Source organism: Sceloporus undulatus, chromosome 8 (assembly GCF_019175285.1).
Source record: "Sceloporus undulatus isolate JIND9_A2432 ecotype Alabama chromosome 8, SceUnd_v1.1, whole genome shotgun sequence".
Classification (NCBI taxonomy): Eukaryota; Metazoa; Chordata; class Lepidosauria; order Squamata; family Phrynosomatidae; genus Sceloporus; species Sceloporus undulatus.
Window position 1 is genome coordinate 38702277 of NC_056529.1, and position 24310 is coordinate 38726586.

General features: G+C 43.5%; 1 protein-coding gene across 1 annotated transcript; it reads left to right on the forward strand.

Annotated features, from left to right (window-relative positions):
* The first annotated feature begins 2594 nt into the window (after positions 1 to 2594).
* LOC121914454 (ectonucleotide pyrophosphatase/phosphodiesterase family member 7-like) lies at positions 2595 to 24310 on the forward strand. The gene is made up of 5 exons (XM_042437862.1): positions 2595 to 2850; positions 8023 to 8168; positions 17523 to 18146; positions 20391 to 20722; positions 24253 to 24310. The coding sequence occupies exons 1-5, from the start codon at positions 2595 to 2597 to the stop codon at positions 24308 to 24310; spliced, it is 1416 nt and encodes a 471-aa protein (XP_042293796.1).

The following is a 24310-nucleotide window of genomic DNA, read 5'->3' on the forward strand; positions in this document are numbered from 1 at the left end:
AAACCATTGGGTGACTTTGGGCAAGTCCCATTCTCAAAGCCTCAGAAGAAGGCAATGACAAGCCTCCTCTGAATAAACCTCGCCTGGGATATTTTGCCCTTAAGGTTGGAACATTGGAAATTGAAGGCACAAAACAACAACAACAACAAGGGATGGAAGACTTTCTCTTTGTTCGACAATTCCATCCAGGGCATTTTGCGGTGAGACTAGAGACTAATCTGCATGGGCACTTTGTCTTCCTCTCCAAACCTGTTCTCGAAGGGACAGAGATAGTGTGTTCTCCGCTTGGTCTGACAGTGATAAATAAACAGCCTAGTTCCAGTAGGATAAGAGGGTAATGCTGACAGGCAATCGCAAGCCATTCCAAAATGTGAAGTCGGAGTTGCACTGGGTCTCCTTTTCAGTAGAATAGTAGATGTTTACACATTATGGGCTTACCGAATACGCTTGCCTATAAGTCGACCTCATGTATAAATTGAGGGCAGGTTTTGAGGCCAAAATTATGGATTTTGATATGACCCCTGGATAAGTCGAGGGTAAAACTTAGGCGCATGTGACAAAGGATGCAAAGGAAAACGATGCCAACAAACTTAGAAAATTCTGTTAGGAATAACTATTTGTGCTCATCCTAAAGTCTGGATGGATGCTAGAGTAGAGGGGGTCCATGCGTCTTTTTGGTGCTTCCAGGATGGACTAAGCTCTTATTCAGAGAAAGGAGGAGTTGGATATATATATATATATATATATATATATATATATATGAGTTAAAGTACAGTACTTACATTGACCTGTGGATAAGTTGACCCATGTTTTTGGGGTCACTTTTTGGACTAACATTTCTATATACAGTAACTAATACTCCGATCTTGGAAGTACTGGCCAAGATCCCACACTGCAGCGATGGAGTATAACAGTACACTCACAAAGTTGTACACTGGCTCTCAACATCACTTTGTTAGGAAATTGCTAGTCCTAATCCAGCACTCAAACCATTAGACTATGCTATCTCAGTTTTGGCGTGCTTTATATAGAGGGGGTTTGCCTTTGCCTTCCTCTGAGGCTGAGATGCCCAAAGTCACCCATTAGGTTTCCATGGCCAAGCAAGGATCCGAACCCTGGTCTCCAGAGTCACCGTCCAATACTCAAACCGCTACATCACACTGGCTTTCATTTCTCCATGTTGCCGCCTGCAAAAAAATGCACTCTCTTCTTGACCCATGGTTTTATCCATCCTTGAAGATGGTTAGATTCCCTGCACGATTCTTCTTCCCCAACTCTCTCCTCTTTCTCTGTTAAAACTTTAGGCTTGAGAGGAAATAAGGAGGCATTAAAGCCCCTGTTCAGCATCGCTAATTCCATCAAAGATTTCTCATTATTCATTGTTGGCAGTTTAATTTTCTCCACTCTCCTCGCCTAGAACAAGCCAGGCCCTTAATTATTGACCTTCCCATCTTCCAAACGCAGTGGATCCTTGCCGCCTTCCTCCAAGAGGCTCACTTGGCATGCAAATGGCGGAGGCAGCCATGCAAAGATGGGCTTGGCTAGTTGAAGGCGCTGGGGATCAAGGCAGGAAGACTAACAAACGAATTGGCAGAAAGTCACTGAAGCAAAAATCCCCGCAGGAAAGATGTGCAATGCATCTCCTCAAATGTAGCGGTGATGGAACGTGAAGCTGTTGAGATACAGTTGGACAATCACTCCCATCATCCCCAACCGCTACTATGCACCCTGGGGCTGATCGGGGTTGGAGTCCACCAGTATCTGGACAGCCACTGTTTCACCAGTCCAGCTGAAAGTATGGCACAACTTGTCAGTTTGGTTCTTTTTGTTTTAATGAGAATTTAGAAAAAGTCACAATTTCTTCATATCCAAGATTGGAAAGATCTGTGTGAGAGAGAGAGAGAGAGAGAGAGAGAGTGTGTGTGTGTGTGTGTGTGTGTGTGTGTGTGTGTGTATTGCACATGGGGAGAATCAAAATTCTCACTTGGACATTTCTGGTGCACTTCAAGTGCTCTCATTATGCACTGATATTTCCTAAGACTACATCTGCATTGTAGAAATAATCCAGTTTGACGCCATTTTAATTTCCATGGCTCAACTGCTATAGAATTCTGGGATTTGTAGTTTGTTGTGGGACCAGAGTTTTTTGACAGAGAAGGCTAAATGTTTCAGAAAACTACAATTCCCAGAATGCCATAGCACTGACCCATGGCACTTAAAGTGATATAAAACTAGGTTATCTCTGTAGTGCGGATACAGCCTCCAAATGTACATTAGGAAGCACCCCCCCCCAATGAATTGTTGCATCATCATTTTACCTCTTATTTGCATTCACTGGAGAGTAATTTATTTCCCTTCTCTCGTTTGTTTTGTTCCCTGTGCCTTGCAGAAAGAGATCTTCAAAGATAACATTTATCATATTAGCATTTGGGTTATTTTCGTTCCATAAAAGCCAGTGATAACGGGAACGTGGCCACTGAAGCGTGAGTCATCTTATCTATGTTGAGCTTTGCTCTGCTCGGTTCTAGAGCAAAAGACGCCAGATCATAGAAAAAGAGAGGCCAGACTGAAGAACGCGCTCTCCGAACTGCAACATGAATATCCAAAAAGTCCTAGCTCTGAACGCCATCCTATTGGCTTCAGCTGTGGGATTTCCAGTTGCCCACAATGAGAGAAAAGCCAATGGCCGCAAACTCCTCTTGATCTCCTTTGATGGTTTCCGGTGGGATTACGACCAGGATGTGGAAACACCAAACTTGGACAACTTAGCCAAGGAAGGAGTCAAGGCAAAATACATCACTCCTCCATTTGTGACCATGACTTCGCCTTCCCATTTTACAACTATCACAGGTACGTCCATAACCCCAATTCACCAATGATCCCTGGCTGTTGAGTGACCATAGTTGAGATTGTGCTTGGATTGTGCTAATCCACCGTAATTTTTTGCATGGCCGGCAAAGGGATCTTGTAGCATTGTGCAAAAGAGGTAGTAGCATAAGCATTTGTAGACTCGAGGGCTGTACAAACAGCCCAGTTACCGGCAGCTCTATGCCACCTCTGGAAACACTAGGTTGGGGACGCGGCAAGTGCATGTCATGCCCCCAACTCAGTGTAAAAAGGAAGCACGGCTCTTATTTGCACCATAGAAGGGGCGCCATAAGTGCCCTGGCACTGTGTTATGATCCCCCTCATGCGCAGCACCATTTGGGCACTGTGCAAAAGGGTTGTCATCATGGTGTGTGCCGTCTGGATGGGAGCACGCCAAGATGGCACCCGGGCTGCGCAAGTAGGGCTTTGAGCATATGAACGCTCAGCCCTACCTGAGCCCTAGTTTGCCTGCAAAGTGCCGGTCTCTACAGGCTCTTAGCTTTACTTTCTCACAAGCTTTTGTAGACCAAAGACTGCTTAAGGTTATACTACAACTTCTTTCACACAACTGGTCTCAAAAGTGTTACAAGATCCCTTTGCATGCTGATATTCCAGGTCCACATGGTTACGCCTCTGATTTTTAAATGGTGTCTGTGCTTCCCTACTCTTTTGCTGATCCAATGTTGTGTAACCAATGGTATATCTGCCAATGTGCCTCCAGATAGTCCCATTGTACAATGGAAAATACACTGTGGCTGTTTGTGTAAACCCACTGAATCAAATGGTACAATGAAGCCACTTTGACCAAAGTCTTCTTAAGGCTAGGGGGCAAAATAAATGACTACTATAGGGCCCTGGGGGCACATAAACAACACAGGGGGGCTCTTAAAACCCATGGCCCAAACTGAGTTTAAGGATGCTGGTCCTTATCACCAAAAAGAGATTCTGGATGAGTTCAAAGTAAACCTTGGATTCATTGGCCCATTGTGTCAGAACCACTAACCTTCCAAGACAAAAATAATAGCAGAATAATAGGGGGAAATACTCTCCAGTGCTAAAGGTGTTGCCCATGAATTGAAGCTTGTCGAGAAAGGGTTTATCCACCGGGAGACAGCATTCATGCTGATTCAACAGGGGCATCAGGAATATCTATATATCTATAGAGCTATCTTGGGAGCAGTTGCAATCCAAGGCCTTATCGCAAACAAAGAGATAAATTTTATACAACCGACGATCAAATCTTATCTCCGGGTTCAGGGGCCGCTTGAGCGACTGCCTGGCAAAGATCCTTTCTTCGAGTGTTGTCTTGCAAAAGTAAAAGTTTTATCTCATGCGAAAGGGGAAAAGTGGAGTCGGATAATTTTGAAAGAAGAGTCTCTTAAGAATGAGAGAAATCAATGCAAGCTTGGTGCCGCTTTAAACTTCCATGCTTCCATGCTACAGAATCCTGGGATTTGTAATTTGTTGGGGCACCAAAGCTCCCTGATAGAGAAGCCAAAATATCTTTAAAAATGACACAGAGCACTGAGCCACGGCAGTTAAAGCGGTATCAAACTGCATTAATTCTGCGCTGTAGACCCAGCCCAATTGTACTTGGGTTTGATGGCAACCAGTATAATGGAATGGTTTGGATGTTGGGCTAGGACTGAGTTTGAACTCAGCCAGGGAAAGCCACTTGGAGATTTCAGAGAAACCACACGCTCCAAAGCTCCTCTGAACAAATCTTGCCGAGAAAAACCCATCGCAGGTTCACCATAAGGGTCACCATCCGTCAGAAATGATGTTGAAAGCCCATAAAAGCAAGACTTTTACTTTCAATTTACTTCTTCCGAGAGACTGCCTGGGAAGCTTCAATAGACAAAACGGCATACATGGGGGTTATTTCCTTTTGGTAACAATATTTAAGATGTTGTCCTTTTGGCTTCATGAGCGCATTACTTTTTTCCCTCTGTGTTTTGTATTCTCCGCACTACAGTAATTGCATGCACTTCTGTCATCTCTCTTTATTCTCCTTTTCCCCCTCTAAGCTAGCGAGTGCCAAACTTTATTCTCTATCCTTCAGCCAAAAAGTCTCCCAGGTGGCTTGCAATTCATAAATCTTGCAATCTAAACAACGCAAGGAAAAGGGAATGGCAGTGGAGGGCTACCAAAAGGTCCAACAAAACCAACAGGACTAGCTTCCAGAGTAGGGCCTAAAATCGATTTCAAATTTTTATGGTATATTGTTAAAAAGAGAACTAGAAGGGAACATTGTGAAAGAAACAATGATGAAGTGGGCAACGGATATTGGAAGAGACATTAACCTGGAAAGTTGGGAGTTAGCTAGAAGAAAAATGCAACTATGGCCCGGAATAGACGATTCAAATGTGCCGTGCTGGTGCCGATTTTAGGGTTAGGGACCGCTCACCAACCACACGGTCTCTAGCCCTAGTACATGTTGACGGCACAATAATGGCGGTGTCCTGTGTACACGGGTGCCGCCATTTTGACATAACGGACGCATAGCATCCGCACATCACAGTATGTCCGTTAGGTCACAAGTGTACCAGTGGCGCACTCACAACAGTGGCGTAAAAAGAACCTGGTTTTTCCAGGTTCTTTTTACTCCAGAGTGATGGTGCGCGGTTTGGGGGCTTCGCCGTCCCTCTGGAGTAAAAGCAGGCGCCTACAATCCACCATTTCTTGGCGGTCTATACTCCCCCTATGTTTATTACATACACTCAATAAGGTACCAAAAGAGATTGAGAAGAAATGTAGCAGATTGTTGTTGTACAGATCTGAGCGATTTTATCTGCAAAGAGTTGCGCAAGTTGTTCACAGATTTTTATGCTCATGCAGTCTGTGGGCAATACTTTACTTCTTTCCCCAAACCTATGGCTGTCTGGTACATAAACCAGCCGCACAATATCTTTAGGAAACTTGGTTGATTATGGAAATCTTGAACTGTAAAATAAATCTCAATCCTCAGCTATCCTTGTTAAGAATAAATATAAATGATCTATTGGGAAAAGAAGCATGGAAAACCTTTATTCTATATGACCACAGCAGCCCATATTGTGCTTGCTAGTAGATGGAAGAAAGGAGAGCTTGCAGATATTAAAGAACCATTAGATAGACTAATAGATTATATAGAGATTAACAAATTTACCTGTTTGTTGAGAGGAAAGTCCTAGGAAGAATTGAAGAAAGACTGGGAGCCGCTGATAAACTTCCTGCAAAAATATGCGGAGAGATGAAATATATTAAGATTGCGGTAACGGTCACAGCGACGCAATGAATTACATTAAGAAATAAAATTAATGTATTAGTACAGTTTTAAATAATAAGATTATGAAAAAGCATTAGGAATCTGCTTTAGTAATGGTTTTATTTTTTAGATAGAGAGGATAAGGGGAAATTACGTATCAATTGATTATGTATCAATCGACAAACAATAAGTCGTCTTATAGTTTGTATTGAAGTTGTTAGTTTGGAAGAATGCTTATGTTTTGCGGGGGTTACTGTTTTATGTATGTCTTAGATGTATATACGATTATATTCTAGATTTCCATTTTTGCACCAGTGTTAAACTCAAATAAAAGAGGATTTCCCCCAAATGTCTATCCGAATCTTCATCCCACACATTCAGCAAAGGAAATTAAAAAGGAAATTTGCATTAGAACAATAACGCAAAGCTGTTTCCTTAACTTTTCCTTGGAGTTTTCAAGCTCAAAAGCGCAGGGATTTTTTCTTTAAAGGCTGACTAAGTTCAATAGAAAAAAAAATCTAATGCAATTACATGTTTATATGCCCTTATTATTTACTGGGAATTAATTAAAGCAGACAGGCAGATATGCTTATATGCTTACAAGCCATCCAACAGGTTTTTTAATTAATATCCCTCATTAAGAGGAACTTCCCATAAAGCAAATATATTACTCAGATAATGATTTCATTAGTATCCGGACGCGATTGGTTCAAAAGGATTATCTTTGCAACAAATTAATTCTCAAATGCAATATACCGCGTGCTAATGAAGTGCGGAAGGGCGAAATCTTAAGAGCCTTTCCGTCTTGGCGTCTTAAACGTGGACATGAAACCCATTTTGGTATCCAAAATGGCAACTGAGAAGGTAGGTTCAGATCACTCAAGGAAGTGAGTCAAGGAGCATTGTACTCCTCACTACGATGGTGGTTGGTACAATTGTGCCATAGGAGCAAAATATTCAGCTAAGTAGTTACACCGTCCATGGGGAAATTCTTTCACGTCTCTAGTTTACTAACGTGATCCAATCTTTAAGTGGTAATGGTATACCCTTCTCTCTCTCTCTCTCTCCCTCCCTCTCCCTCTCCCTATCTGGAGATCTCAGGTTGTCTCCCATTCAAGAACTAACCAGCTCAGACTTTGTTTAGTTTCCAAAAGGAGATACAATTGCATCTGTTCAACATGGTATAGCGTTTCCAAGGAAGTCAAAAGGATATGGTTATGGTAGCTCCTAGTAGAACTCCATTCAAGTAGTTACTTTTGAAGAAACCTCTGAATGTTGCAAGCATCTGGTCTGTGATATAAAATATAGGTGCAGTACAGACCGCCCGAAAACGGCAGTCTGCAGGTGCCCATTTTAACCCCAGAGGGATGCCACAGCCACTAGACCATGCGACATTCCTCCGGAGTTAAAAGAACCTGGTTTTTCCAGGTTCTTTTCCCGGCGCTTTGGTTATGTCATGAGTGCGTCAATGGTGCACTCGTGATGTAATGGACACGCCATGGCTTGCGGACGCTATGTGTCCGTTACGTCAAAATGGTGGCTGCCATGCAGCCGGGATGCCGCAATCAGACTGCTGCTATTACATACTAGGGTTCCAGACCATGCAGTTGCTGCGCAGTCCGGAACCCTAGTTTCGCCGCTGCCACGCTCCTTTCGGCCTATTTGTCTCGGGCCATACTCTCTTTCCATCTGGATCAATATTGCTTCAACACTCATGATGGATCATTTCCATTTATTACAGCCAATAGCCAGCATACTCATGATAGATCATGAAGAAACAGGATAAGCCGGCACATGGACCTTGTAATATTCCTTGTCCACCATTTACAGAAGGGAATCAAAGCTGAGGTGCTGGATAGGAAAGTGTTTTAAAAGCTACCCGTTGTTGTTGTTGTTTTCGAACCCAGGCCGCTGGATTGAAGACCACGGAGTCATCCATAATATGATGTTCAACACAGACACTTTGAGGAAATACAGCTACAAGGAGACACAAAACAAGACAGAATGGTGGGACAACGGAGTCCTGCCCCTTTGGATCACAGCTCAGAATCAGGTACCGGATCCATCGTTGTGTATCTTATCTTTTGGTGTGTTTCTAGTAGAGCTTGGAAAGCTGTTTTTTAATGCAATTCATGAGCATAAGCGTTCCAAGGTCAAAAAAAGAAAATAGTAAGTAGTATCATTGCGATTGCCAAGACAGTGAAACCTTTGCTTTCTGGTGGTTCGATGTATCTGAGTTTTGTTTCATGCACAAATTTTTTGGAAATACTGTGGCAATGTGTATAAGGTGTGTACGAAACTTCAATGGATTCCATGTTTAGACTTGCATCCCATCTCTAAGATATCCCATTATGCATATACAAATACAGTGCGCCCACATTATACACAGGCGCGCTATACACGGCTTTGAGCGTACATGTTCAAGCCACGTGGGAGCGCGCAGGGTGCATGGGGCGGCGCGTCCCATTCAGATGAATGGGATATGCATCCGTGGTGTGCGCGTGCCGCCACACTGCCACATCACCATGCGCATGAGCCCCATTCAAGTGAATGGGGCTCAAGCATAGGCGGAATTTGCCTTATGCAGGCGTGTCTGGCACGGATCCCTTGCGTAAGGCGAGGGTCCACTGTATTCCAAAATCCAAAACACGTCTGGTCTCATTCATTTTGGAAAAGGGAGACTCAACCTGTATGTCTTCCCTCTGTCTCTATCTCCATCTCCATCCCCATCCCCATCCCCATCCCTATCTCTGTGTGTTTGAATGACAAGCTGTGAGCAACTGTGGTTGGGACTGTCCTTAGGTTTCAGAATTGGGTCTGCGAATCTCAGGCCTAAATCCTAAACCAACAACCCTTCTCATTACACAATGCTCAACAATCTTGGTTATACTGGAATATATAGCAATAATAATCCCAGTTATATTGGAATATATCACAATAACAATCCCGGTTATATTGCAATATATCACCAAGGGATACCTAGCATTTCTTTTTCAGCCCGGTTCTTGTTTTCCTTTACCTGAGCAGCTCCATTTACATTGAGTCCAAATCTGGCAAGGGAATCCCTCCCGTTCTTAATTCCAAACCAAACAATTTAATAAAAACTCTATAAAAATCTAATTATGTAGAAACAAGAGGGTATTTACCGTTCTTGCCTCGCCGCTTTATTAACATAATCAACTTTACTAGCAGCCGTAAAATCCCAATATCACCAGCTTTAACCGGGGACGTTATTTCTGGTTGTTACGTCTCCTTCCTTTTATTGCAACATTCAGAGCCATTCTTATTATTGTTCCTGAAAAATACAGAGACAGCTGGGAGATTTGTCTCTGTGTTTTTTCTCTCCCCTCCAATGCCCCAAATCATATCCTGGAATTAAAATCCTTTGTAACTTGTCCCTGCCTTTCAGTCCAAGGAGTGTTTTCAGCTCGGTTTAACCTTTAGCGACATGAACTTTTAGAAACTCCCGCTCCGTGCATCATTCGAATTAGCTTCACTCTTTGCCCTTCTTTGTGCGAGAGCAAAGAAACTTTGGTGGCATTCTCCGTTGCTAAGAGAGATGAGAGAAGAAGAGCAGGTCAAGAGAGAATAGGAATGAGAAGATAGGAGGAAAAACAAAGGATGAGAAGACATGTTATTGTTCAGCTGCAGAGCCAGATTGCAAACCTGGGCTGCTTTGATGGAGAGAGTTCACAACTCTCTTGTTGCAACATCTCCACTAGTTAGTTACTGGTCTATTTCCAGACTTAATTTACAGTATTGGTTGTGACCGACAAAGACCCATACCCAACATATGAATAGGGTTGGTATCATCCAAAAGTGGAAGTCCAGGAGGATAATAGTGCCTTACTACACGCCTTACCATGTGGCCTCGCAATGCTTCAGTCCTCTTCACATGGAAGATGGTTGTAAAAGTGAATCTGTTTTTCTAGCTGGGAAAATCCATTAGATAAAAGGCTCACTTTTACAACCATTCTGCTGCGGGGAGAGAACCGAAGAACTACAGTGTCATGCGATAAGAGACATATGACTTAGAGATCCAGAGTTTATCCCGTGAATACCCCGGGAAAATCGCATAATTACACGAAACAATTTCACACGACATCGCACAAAACCCACCATTAAAGTGGTCACAAAGAAGCATTAACGCACATCTTTTTACTGTCAGGATTCCAGCACCAATGCATTTCTGATATAACTTTATTTGTGCAATTGCATGTGATAATCATTCGTGCAACTAGTCGCCGTTTTTGCTTTATTTGCAAGATGCCTTAAATGTGCTTTAGTTCTCTCTTTAATGCCAAAATTAGCTGCTGCTGTTGTTGTGCACCTTCAAGCCATTTCCGACTTAGGACAATCTTAAGGCAAACCTGAATATGTCTTAATTTTTGTAAGCTGCCTTGCTTGCCACACTGTGGAAAAGCCGGGATATAAACCAAACTAATAATAATTATTATCATTATTGTTATCTTTTATAATTATTAGGTTGGCTGTGGTTTCCCAAGATCATCGATTCCTTTCTTGTGTCCTTAAACTAACACAGAAATAACCCAAGGCCCTTAAACGACTGATCAATGTATTCCCTGCCAATAAATCACATTTATTACATTTGATCCCTGACTTGCTAAAGCGACGTTTGCAGACATCAAATCCCATTGCATAGCCCTGAATTATATATAGCCTGCCTGTCCGCAAGCAAAAGAGAGAGCTGTCAACCAACTAAGGAGTTCTTAGTCGATTTATAATCTGTCTCCCCAATGATCAGGCAATGAATGAATCAATATTTTTTTTTTGCAAGTGGATCTGTGTGTGTATGTGTGTGTGTGTGTGTATTGCCCCAACGTCAGTCTGTGGAAGTAACTCTTGGAAGGAACTGAATCTATTGGTGGTCCCAATAAGTTGTGGAAAGGTGAATCGATCATTGAATAGCACACCACAACATACGTAAACACTATGTAGTTAATAGGTCTGCTCTAGTTGGGAATACCAATAGGATCTTCATTTGGTAACCAAATCCAAAAATCTTGAGTTTGAGTCCAACCATCAAAGGTGACTCAAGCTTAGGATAGATCTGGCCATCAGATTTTTGAATTTGGCAACCAAATGAGGTCTGGACCTTATTTGTAGTCCCAACTAGAGCAGACCTATTAACTACATAGTGTTTACGTATGTTTTGGTGTGCTATTCAACAATCGATTCACCCTTCCGCAACTTATCGGGACCACCAATAGATTCAGTTCCTTCCAAGAGTTCCTTCCACATACTGACATCAGGGCAAAATATATATACAGACAGATATATACACACATACATTGCAGTGGTGAAGTCAGATGGTTTAAGCAGCCAGTCAGGATTTACATGTCCCTATAAAGCCATTACAGTGCACCTGCGTCATACGCGGGCGCATTATATGCTGCTTCTTCCGGCACCATGCACCAGAAGAAACAATGGTGTGTGCACTACCGGCACCGCACACCGCCATGAGCACAAGGCCCATTACTTGCAATGGGGCTCGAGCATATGCGTTTTTTGTTTTACGCGGGGGGGGGGGTCCAGAACAGATCCCCTGCGTAAAACAAGGGTGCACTGTATATCCAACTTGGCTTTTACTCGGTATCAACAACTTGTATTTGGGCTCGTGGTCCAATTGTCCTTGGGCTCTTCCTTGCCATTTCACTGCCTCTCCACCCATTATTTTCACCAAAATACCAAGAAGTGGTGGCTAGTAACTTCTAAGTCACTGGGGCAACGGATCTGATGTGGGTTGCATCCTAAACTTTAATCAAACTACCCCAGGCGCTGGATTGTTGTTGTTGTTGCCATTACTGTGGTGAGCCTTCAAGTTGTTTCCAATTTATGGTGACCCTAAAGTAAACCTATGCTGGGTTTTCTGGAGCTGAGAATGTGTGACTCACCCAAAAGGTCACCCAGTGGGTTGTTCAGAGATTCAAAGCCTGGTCTCCAGAGTCATAGTCCAATGCTCAAACCATTATATCACACTGGTTCTAAGGCACTGGGACCCACTACCAAAATAGGTTTGGCATGTTGGCTAACACCTTTATCTTTGAACTAAATCCCAGAGTGGATTCATCACTCCAACATACAATGGACTACCAGCTACCATTGAACCATCCAATGGACCATCCAACCTTTGACAACCTCCTGGATCACATCACTTATGTGCCTCAAAGATTTATAGAATCATAGAATCATAGAATCGTAGAGTTGGAAGAGACCACTAGGGCCATCCAGTCCAACCCCCTGCCATGCAGGAAATCCAAATCAAAGCATCCCTGACAGATGGCCATCCAGCCTCTATTTAAAGACCTCCAAGGAAGGAGACTCTATCACCCTCCGAGGGAGTGCATTCCATTGTCGAACAGCCCTAACTGTCAGGAAGTTCCTCCTAATGTTCAGGTGGAATCTCTTTTCCTGTAGCTTGCATCCATTGTTCCGGGTCCTGTTCTCTGGAGCAGCAGAAAACAAGCTTGCTCCCTCTTCAATATGACATCCCTTCAAATATTTAAACAGGGCGATCATATCACCTCTTAACCTTCTTTTCTCCAGGCTAAACATCCCCAGCTCCCTAAGTCGTTCCTCATAGGGCATGGTTTCCAGACCTTTCACCATTTTTGTCGCCCTCCTTTGGACACGCTCCAGTTTCTCAATGTCCTTTCTGAATTGTGGCGCCCAGAACTGGACACAATATTCTAGGTGGGGCCTGACCAAAGCAGAATACAGTGGCACTATTACTTCTCTTGATCTAGACACTATACTTCTATTGATGCAGCCTAAAATAGCATTGGCCTTTTTAGCTGCCGCATCACACTGTTCACTCATGTTCAACTTGTAGTCTACTTGGACTCCTAGATCCCTTTCACACGTAGTTTCATTCAGCCAGGTGTCACCCATCCTATATCTGTGCATTTTATTTTTCCGCCCTAAGTGCAATACCTTACATTTCTCCGTGTTGAATTTCATTTTGTTAGCTTTGGCCCAGCTTTCTAGTCTATTCAGGTCATTTTGAATCTTGATCCTGTCCTCTGGGGTATTAGCTATTCCCCCTAATTTGGTGTCATCTGCAAATTTGATAAGTATGCTCCCAATTCTGTCGTCCAGGTCACTGATAAAGATGTTGAATAGCACTGGGCCCAGGACAGAGCCCTGTGGGACCCCACTGGTCACTTCTCTCCAGGATGAAAAGGAGCCATTGTTGAGCACCCTTTGGGTTCGGCCGGTCAACCAGTTACAGATCCATTTAACAGTTTGTTTGTCTAGCCCACATTTTACAAGCTTGTTTGCAAGAATGTCATGGGAAACCTTGTCAAAGGCCTTAGTGAAATCAAGATATACTATATCCACAGCATTCCCTTCATCTACCAAGCTGGTAATTTTATCAAAGAAAGAGATTAGGTTTGTCTGGCATGACTTGTTTCTCTGAAACCCATGTTGACTTTTTGTGATTATGGCATTGCCTTCTAGATGTTCACAGACTCTCTGTTTAATGATCTGCTCCAGAATCTTTCCTAGTACTGATGTCAGACTAACTGGACGATAATTGTTGGGATCCTCTTTTTTCCCCTTTTTGAAGATGGGGACAACGTTTGCCCTCCGCCAGTCTGCTGGGATCTCTCCTGTTTTCCAGGAGTTTTCAAAGATTATTGCCAATGGCTCCGATATTACATTTGCCAGTTCTTTTAATACCCTTGGATGGAGTTCATCTGGTCCCGGAGACTTAAATTCATTTAGATTAATAAGGTGTTCCTCTACTATCTCTTTACTTATTCTGTGCTGAAATGCCCCTATTCTGTCCTCTGCTCCATTATCCTCAGGTTGAGCACCCTTTGCCTTTTCTGAGAAGACTGAGGCAAAGAAGGTGTTGAGTAATTCTGCCTTTTCTCTGTCTTCTGTTAGCATTTTGCCATCTTCTCCACGCAGTGGCCCTACCGTTTCCTTCTTCTTCCTTTTGCTGCGGACATATCCAAAAAAGCCCTTTTTATTGTTCTTAACCTCTCTAGCAAGCCTGAGTTCATTCTGCGCTTTAGCTTTTCTGACTTTACCCCTACACATGCCTGCTATTTCTTTGAATTCCTTTTTTGTGATTCCCCCCTTTTTCCATTTCTTATACATGTTCCGTTTCAAACTCAGCTCAGTTGAAAGGTCCTTAGTCATCCATCCTGGTTTCTTGAGACACCTCCCGTTTTTCTTTCTCACTGGAACGGTTTGAAATTGTGCCTTCAGTATCTCCCTTTTGAGAAACTCCCATCCGTCCTGAACTCCTTTATCTTTTAGGATTTCTGACCATGGAATCGCCCTCAATACTTCTCTAAGTTTACTGAAATCCGCTCTCCTAAAGTCTAGGATGCGTGTCTGACTATGCCTGGCTTCTCCTTTCCACTGTATAACAAACTCCAGGAGAACATGGTCACTTCCACCTAATGATCCCACCACTTGCACCCCATTAACCAAGTCATCCTTGTTGGTTAGGATCAGATCTAAAATAGCTGACCCCCTTGTTGCCTCTTCCACCTTTTGGACCATGAAATTGTCTTCCAGGCAAGTGAGGAATTTGTTAGGCCTTGAGGATTTTGCTGAGTTTGACTTCCAACAAATATCAGGATAATTGAAGTCACCCATCACTACTACATCTCTCTTTTCTGACTGTGTGGTCATCTGTTCTAGAAAGATATCATCCAATTCCTCAGTCTGACTTGGGGGTCTGTAGTAGACTCCCACCGTAACATCTTTGTTGTTTCCCTCCCCTTTGATTCTTATCCAGATGCTCTCCACCTGGCTTCCATGATTGATGTCCTGGATCTCTTCACTGGTGTAAATATCTCTGACATATAGTGCTATTCCTCCTCCTTTCCTTTTTGGCCTATTTCTCTTAATAAGGTTATACCCCTCTATTTCCACATTCCAATCATGAGACTCATCCCACCAGGTTTCAGTGATGCCTATTATATCATATTTGCTTTGTTGTACTAGGAGTTCGAGTTCATCTTGCTTATTTCCCATGCTCTGTGCATTAGTGTAGAGACATCGCAGACCATGGTTCCCTTTTACTTGCTGCCTGTGCAAGTTTTTTTGTCTCCCACTGTTGGGTCCTTGCACTGTTTGCCTTGTTTCCTCTATGTCAGTTTGACTATTTTCGCCATCCCTTTCGCCTTCCTTAATATTGTCTCCCTTCGCCTCAGAACTCAGTTTAAAGCCCTCCTGATCAAGTTCTTGAGACTGTTGGCAAAAACATTTCTTCCAACTGGTGTGAGATGCAACCCGTCTGTTGCAAGAAGTCCCTCCTCATGGAACCGCAGCCCATGATCGAAGAATCCAAATCCTTCTCGGCGGCACCATCTGCGAAGCCAGTTGTTCACGTCCGCTATTTTCCTCTCCCTTCCTGGACCATGCCCTTCAACTGGCAGAAGAGACAAGATGACAACCTGTACATCCATTCCTTTCAGCTTCCTACCAAGCGCCTCGTAATCCCTTTTGATGTTCTGAAGGCTGTGTCTTGCAGTATCATTAGTTCCCACGTGGACCAAAAGGAAGGGGTATTTGTCAGTAGGCTTGACCAGTCTTGTCAGCCTCTCTGTCACATCACGGATCTTTGCACCTGGAAGACAACACACCTCTCGAGACATCTTGTCAGGCCTACATATCACTGCTTCTGTACCCCTCAGCAAGGAGTCCCCCACTATGACCACACGCCTCCTCCGAGGCCTAGCAGCGACTGTTCCCTCGGGTGGGACTCTCAGGCTTGCCTGCTCTGTCCCTGAAGTCTGTCCATGCTGCTCTTCTTCATCCTCCTTGATATGGGAAAGAGCTTCGAATCGATTCTCTAGCTGCAAGCTCCCCGAACAATTCCTTCTTGGCTTACTTCTCTTTGTGACATTCCTCCAGATGTCTGCCTCCTCTGTTTGGCAAGTGACCTCTTCCACCCTAGCATTTTCCTCTGCGTGGTACTCATCCAAGATGGTTAGTTCTATTGTGTCCAGGAAATCCTCTTGTTCCCTAATATGCTGAAGTGTAGCTACTCTGGCCTCCAGCTGCTGCACTTTCTCCTCCAACATGTTCCTCCTTGGAACATTGTCTGTGTGTTTGTGCATGTGTTTCTTTTTGGACTACAATTCCCAGAATCAGCATGGCATATTCAGGAAGCTGCAGTACTCTATAACTTTCCCATGCTTTGCATTTACCTTGGCATAGTCTAAACCGATGTTCCCAAACTGGGCTTCCTGAAGACATATTGGACTACAAGTCCCGTCATCTCCAGCTAGTTACTTTCCCCATCCTTTTCTATCCTCTAAGCCAGGGGTCGGCAACCTATGGCCCACGGGCCGGATCCGGCCCGGTGAGGCCTTGGGACCGGCCCCAGCCTAGTCCTGCCGCCAATTGCCGCCCCCGCCGCAACTTCCGCGCTGCTCCAGGCGCCATTTTGAGTTCGGCCCCCCCAGTTGTCTGAGGAACAGCAACCCGGCCCCCGGCTCAAAAGGTTGCCTACCCCTGCTAGCTGAAGGAAAGTTCTGGAGAACTTGGAATCTCACAGATGGACTGTTGCTATTAAACCTATAGTCGAACTCAGGGTTTTGGAGATTTTACTGGCATTTTACTGGCATTTGAAGTCCAAAATATATCATGATGACCGTACTGTGAAATCTGCAGATCCTCACCGGAGACATTCTGAAGTTGACCTTGTCCTTCCTATAATGCTACCAACCTGGATTGGTCTTTTTTATACCTCTGCAAGATTTGTCTTCTTTATTGTGAAATTAGATTTTTATCTCAACGCTGACCTTTTCCCAGGCCTAAAATGGCATATTAAATGTCAGTTGGAGCATTACTACTTCACAGCCTGGGGTTAATGCTCTCAAATTAAATATACTAATACTATTACTACTAATAACTGTAAGGTCTGGTGTGCTCTTCTGAAATTCATTTAATTAAGTGTTTAATAAATTATCCTAGAAAGCAGTTATCCCCATCCTGACAGGGCTTCCCCCCCCCCAAATATGAAAAACAAGGAACAATCTACCTTACTTTCTGCAGAATCCATTCTGCATCTACTCCGAGGTCCCACTGAATTAAACAGGGATGAGTATCCCATTGGAATCAACTGATGCGCACCTGAAATCTAGATCCTGGGATATAGGGCATTGGACTGTAATGGTTTGAGTATTGGACTGGATCATTGGATCAGGGTTCAATTCCCTGTTTGGCCATGGAAATCCATTGGGTGACCCTTGCCAAGTCACATACTCTCAGCCACAGACATTCTTGTGACAGGGTCTCCTTACAGTTGGCATAAGTCGACTTGACTTGAACACACACAACAATGACAAATAAATATATTAATTACTTCATTTCCTTTCTAACTATTATTATTTAAATCATATTATTTTCCTACCAGGGGAAAAAAGCAGCATCTTTTCACTATCCAGGAGGAGGAGGCAATTTCAGTGGTCAGACGGTCACCCGAAGTCTGGTCGAAGCCTTTGGTCACCCAGACAGCAACGAAACCGAATGGAGGGAGAACATCGATATCGTCATGAACTGGTTCACCAAAGAGGACTTTGATTTTGTCACGCTTTATTACGGGGAACCTGACAACACTGGGCACAAGTTTGGCCCAGAGACAACGGAAAGGAAGGAAATCATCCAGCAAATTGATCGAACCATTGGCTACCTTCTTGACGTCATCGAAAAACATGACTTGAAGGACAACCTCAATGTCATCATCACCTCCGATCATGGCATGACCACGGTCAAAAAGAACCCAGATGTCGAAGAGATCATGTTAGCCAACTACATCAAATTTGCGGACTTGAAGTTCGACATTATAGACTACGGCGGCTTTGGCATGATTCTCCCCAAACCGGAGAAAGAAGAGGAGGTCTATCAGGCACTGAAAAATGCCCATCCTCATCTGAAGGTCTTCAGAAAGGAGGAGTTTCCCGAACATTTCCATTACGCCAAACACGGACGCGTCTTGCCCATCCTGCTTTATGGAGATCTTGGTTACAGCGTCAATGGGGTACGTTTTGTACAAAATCTGAACCATCCTTCCCTCTCTTGAATTTTGAAGTCTTTCTATAGAATGAGATTGTTTATATTCAACATACAGGAATAGCTGAGAGGGGGATTATCATTGCTTTCCTCTTCGCCTGAGACAACAAACTACAAGTCACAGGAGGTTTGCACAGAGGAGGAATCTCAGGGGACAGTGGGGTTTCCATCCCTGCGCTGCAGAATTAATGCAGACACCACTTTAGCTGTCATATCTCCATTCTATGGAATCCTGGGACTTGTAGTTTGTTTGGCACCAGAGCTCCCTGACAAAGAAGGTGAAATACTGTAGCTCCCAAAACAACAAACTGCAGAATTCCATAGCATTGTGCCACCGCAGTTAAAGCAATGCCAAACTGCATTATTTCTGCAGTGCAGATTCCGCCAAAGAGAGACCCAACTCCCTGTTGTTTTAAAATTGTACACCATGAAATGGATGGGGGGGGGGGGGGGGACAAATGCAACTTTAATTCAGGAAAGTAGAAACTTCTTCCAATTGCTCTTTTTCTCTCATTTTCTCATTGCGATCTTTTCTTCTAAATGTGCCCTCTTGTGGCAAACCACCATGAAGGCATGCCATGTGCCAACCTTAAGATCTAACATTAAGCCAGAAATCTAAAAGGCACAAAACACGGAAGCACCATATGTGATCCCTACATATGGAGTAGCGCAGGGAATATGTAGTGCTTGTAAAGGACCCCCAGTTGTGACTTAACAGGCATCAGCCTCTGCAAATGTTGGCGGTCTGTTCTCCTATCCATTGGGACACAGCATACTGATATTTTCACCCCATTCCCACCACTGATCTCCTCCTGTGCAAGGATGGTTTGTAACAGGGATCTATGTTACTCTTGCATTTCTATATCCAGTCAGGAGTTAGGCTTACTACTGAAATAATTTCGATGGCTCTGGGTTCAACGCATCACGACTTGGATAGTGGGAACGGAGGCACCATTTGCTATTCTGCCTCGGGCAGCAAAATGTCTTCTGCCACTCCAATGTCTCACTAAAGAGAAAGAAAGCAATGTTACATCAAACATAACCATTATTTTTTTGGAGGGGGTGGGTGGGTTGGGCCATGTGGCCATGTTCTAGAAGAGTTTTTTCTTGATGTTTTGCCAGCATCTGTGGCTGGCATCTTCAGAGAAGAAACTATGGATGCCGGCCATAAAAGCCTTCGACTTCACAAATATAACCATTGTTTCTAAATGCAGCTTTCAGCAGTTGGCATGTGCGGATTCTATGCATACCTGTCTCCTTTTCTTTTTGGTGGTGGTGTGGCTATGCTTGTCCCACATGCTGCTCTGACAACTGCATTATGCATAAGTAAATAAAATAAATAAATAATTTGGGGTGGTGGGTTTTTTTAGGGTTTTTTAGGTGTCGATTTCCTATTTGGGGAGTGCAAAGCAAGAACTGTAACTGGTGGGGACTGACCAGCATGCCTAGCTCTGCAGTATTCTTGTGGAGCAATAGTGACATATAGTGGCCAGGAGACCAAACCTGAAGGTTCCTGCATTTGGAAGACTGAACTGCAAAAGGAGATATGAGGTTGCATGCCTAGATATAGGAAAACAGCTGGATGCATTTCCATCAAAACATCCATCAAGACTATGTGAAAGAGGCTGCATCATTTAAACCAAGAAGTAGGGAGAGGAGTTACTAAAAGTAACTAAAGGCCTGTACAGACAGGTCGAAATAAAGCTGCTTCGGGCCACTTTGGAGGTATGCTATTTAAATGATGCATGAGTCCAGAAGCCACGCCAAAGCCACAATCCAGTCTTAAGGACTGAAATGCAGCTTTGGTGCACTTTCTGGCCTCTTAAGATGCACGTGTCATTTAAACAGCATACCTCCAAAGTGGCCCGAAGCAGCTTTATTTTGGCCTGTCTGTATGGGGCCTAAGATAGATAGGTAGATTATTCTGTATGTCACAGATGAAGACTGGGATGCCTATAGCCAAGTAACATTAAATGGCAAAAGTTATGAATGAGAAATAACATGAAAGATAGGTGGCTGCAGCAGTTTGCTTTTGCCTGAGTTTTGCCAAACGTGTCCCCACTTTTTTATTTGTGAAATGTTGAAAGACATGAGATGGCATTTCTAGGATGCCCTTCTCCACAAATCTAAGAAAGTGACTCTGTATGAGAAACCATGGAGGAGGATGCATTTCTTTTTCTCTCTTTCCTCCATCCCCCATCTTCTATTTCAGAGGTTTATCATCTACGTTTACAAAGGAGACCACGGGTTCGACAATCAAGACATGGACATGAAGACCATCTTTAGAGCTTTCGGTCCAGATTTCAAGAAGGGCTACTTAGCAGAACCTTTTGACAGCATCCACATCTACGCCTTGATGTGTGAGCTTCTGGGCGTCCAACCGGAGCCCAGCAACAGTTCTCTGGCGTTCACACAAGGCATGCTCCACTCCCCAGCATCCAGAAACATCCTTGTTCCCATCCTTGTAGGCAGCATGATAGGCCTTCTTCTTCTTCTCTTCCCCATTGTATCCATCACACAAAGGATCCTTCAGCAGAAGAAGAGGTAAGACACCTTTCCTTTACAATTGGGTTCCTTGATGAGAACATGGGCAGAATACTTGGTATATTTGACACATGGTTGAGTTTTAATAACTCTCCTCTCTTTTTCGGATCTGGTGGAGCTGTTGGCCAGGTGAAAAATGGAGGAGACTTCCTCTACTGCCCAGCCAGCAGAACCCCAGACTGGAAGGTAGCCTTATCCCACCATATCACCAGATGACACCTCCCTTGAGGTGTCACCCGGTGCATCGATGCCCTCACATACCTCTGGTGACGCCCCTGAACATGGGCATGTTATAAGAAACTACAGTAAAGATAATAGCTGTAGTACCCAGTGCAGTCCGTTCCCTCACATATGTCTAGTGATGCTCCTGAGAAAGGGCATGTTACAAAAAAATACAGTAAAAGTAATAAATAAGACAATTTTATTGGGCCTTGGGATGGACAGATCAGGAGCAAGCACCCCAAACCATGAAATTTCCAGGCTGAAACCTAGACCAATAGTCATATTCACCAGAGACTATGACAAAGAGCAGGTGAAGTCTTTTTGCAAGATACATGCAAGATACATGTCTGTATCAATCCCAGTGGCTTCCATGGCTGAGCAAGACCTCAAACTTTGGTCTCCAAATTCATAGTCCAGTGTTTGAACTGCTGCTGTGCTGGACATGTGCTGTAATAAATTATTTGATTCAATTCAAACTGCTACACCACACTGGCTTTCCATAATTCCAGTGGAAATCCACTGGGCAACCTTAGGCAAGGCACACTCTCTCAGCCTCAGAGGATGGCAGTGGCAAACCCCCTCTGAAGAAACCTGCCAAGAAAACCTTGCGATAGGGTCTCCATAGTTTGAAATGGCTTGACGGCACACAACAACAACCCAACAAGTCAGACTTGAAGGCATATAACAACAACAAAGAAGCACAGTGAACTACTTTTGGAATCTTGGAATAGTTGGGGTATGTTTTAAAAAGTAACTTTTCAAGTTCTGGCAGTCAGTTTTCCCCATGCCTTTGCAAATCTCATTTCTTTCCGTTCTGTAAAAATATCTGCATCTTCACAAATCACATTCTCCCTCCAAAATGTCAATAAAACACCCGAACGCTCATTTCCTCGTCATAATTCAGTCATGTTTCATTCACACATTGATTATTCCAGAATGAAATATCAATGCAAACGTTATCAAGCTCTTGGGGAAAATGTCCTGGTAAACAACATGTATCTGTATAAAACCTTCTTGCGAATTCAATCAGCCAACAATTATGAGGGCCATATGTTAAGAAATTATTTTTTGCTGGTGACACCCGGGAACATCTCATGCAATTTTCATTGGCGTCGCATACAAAACCGTCCCTTATACTGTCACACCGCAAAACGCATGCCCCGTGCCTCGAGACATAATAAAAACCACAACTTATGTCCCTTCCTTCACCACCTTTCCGAACATTTGTCCCTCTAGCACTTGGATTGCTTATTTTATTTATTTATGGATATTTGCATAACGCAAATATTTTGGTTTCCTTTAAAAAGCAAATCTCGAAATGCTTTACCAAACTAAAAACCCACAAAAGACAATAAAACCTATTGATACAATAAAGAAACAAATTGTACCATATTTCATAGAAAACACCAAGGCAGCCTCAGCAGACAGGAAAATGAAGTGGGTCTGCACTGCGAAGGTATATCAGTTTGGTAGCACTTTAACTCTTGTGGCTCCTTTCTCCTCATCATCCTCTTCCTCCCCCTCCTCCTTTTCTCCTCCATCTCTTCTCATTCCTTATCTTCCTCCTCTTCTTCTTCTCCTTCTTCTTCCTTCTCTTCCTCTTCTTTCACCACTTCTTCCTCTTCTTCCTCATTTTTCTCCTTTCTTCCCCATTCCCTTCCTCCTCCTCTCTCTCCTTATCCTATTCCTCTTCTCTTCTTTCTCCTTCTCCCTTCTCTTCTTCTTCTTTCTCCTTCCTTTTTCTCCTCCTTTTCTCCCTCTTCCTTCCTCCTTCTCTTCTTTCTCTTCTTCTCCTTCTCTTCCTCCTCTTTATTTACATCCCACCAAGACAGGGACTCCCAAAACTCCCAGCCAACATGGCCAATGATGAGGAACTCTGGTCGACGATAAGGAACATTTTTGAAGCCCCCCAAAAATGTACAGATGTGCAGCTTGCTGGTCCCAACCAAACTAGACCCACTGAATTCATTGAGCCAAAACATAGTTGGATCTAACTGTTTGAATGGCTCTACTTTCATTAGAACTAACAATAGGATTTAGGCCTATGTGACATGGTTACATGGCATAGATCCCTGTCAACACATCCATGCACAGAATATATTTATTGCACAACAGAAACCCTTGCTAGCTGGGGATTCTGGAAGCTACAATCCAGAAAGAGAACTTTTTTCCAAGTTCTGACTATTCAGATGCAGAAAAACAAAAAAAGGATGAAATCTTAATTAAAGATAGGACAGCACATGTTTTAATAAGCATACCATCTCTCTGGTTTTATATTTTAAAAAACATAAAGAGTGAGGAACAAACCAAACAATCTGTTAGAAGCCACGCCAAGCTGCGCAAACAGCGACAAAACGCAGCCGTTCGAAACACATTTTCAAAGTTTGCACATATGCTTGTTCGGTTTTGCTGCTTCCCCTTGTTTGTGTCGGCCGTTTTGTGGAGTGTGAAATGGGAAAGCAGGCAGGCTTTTCATAAACAGACTTATGGAAGCAAAGCAAGGGATGTAAAATCTCTCTCTCTTTTTGATAGAAACAAGGTTTTCATCGGTTTTGCCATTTGCGGCTTGGATGCCACAGCCCATTAACTGGTTAGACACTGTGCAAATGCAGTCAGCATAGATAAAAAAGGAAAGGTTCCCTTAACTAGACATAAGCATAATAGTTTGGAAGCCCTTCAACAACCATGGCTCCCTTCTATGGGATCCTGGGATTTATAGTATGGTGAGGGTCTTAGTGAGATCATGAGGAGATAGCTCCATCAAGAGGACACAAGCAGCCACATTGCTGTGCCATTTGTATCAGCAGGGGGTCCTTTTCAGCAAAAAAAAACCCCTAACATATCTGGGGGGTTTGGGAGGTCTCCAGCCACCTATGACCCCTGGGCCACCCTTTCCCCATCCTTAACATAGTAATGGAGGCATAGGGTGTATTTACAGTGTAGAAATGATGTAGTTTGACTCTACTTTGAGTGGCCCGTCCTCTGAGCAACTGACAATTTTTAAGTGTTGTAACTCCAGCCTATGGAATCCTGGGATTAGCAATTTTACAAGGTCTTTCATCTTTTCTACCAAAGCATATGGGTGCCTCACCAGACTACAAATCCCAGGATCCTATAGGATAAAGCTAGGGCAGTTAAAGTGGAGCCAAACTGCATTATTAGATGCACCCATCGCCCTAATTCGAAAGCCCTCTCGCAAGCAAGATCTCAAGGCCATCGCCTCCACCACCCAAATACATGTATATCTGTTTGAATGCAAAGTACTTGCTCAGTCGTATCTGATTTTAAAACCCTTCTGTTCCCTGTAGGCAAAAGGATGACCGGCCTGAAGAGATAAAGACAGTGCCACCAACCACCAGTTTGTGA

Coding starts and splice junctions, on each gene's coding strand:
- LOC121914454 (XM_042437862.1), top strand. CDS start 2,595: ATGAATATCCAAAAAGTCCTAGCTCTGAACGCCATCCTATTGGCTTCA. Junction 18,147..20,390: donor TTGGTTACAGCGTCAATGGG/GTACGTTTTGTA, acceptor CTTCTATTTCAG/AGGTTTATCATCTACGTTTA. Junction 20,723..24,252: donor ATCCTTCAGCAGAAGAAGAG/GTAAGACACCTT, acceptor TGTTCCCTGTAG/GCAAAAGGATGACCGGCCTG.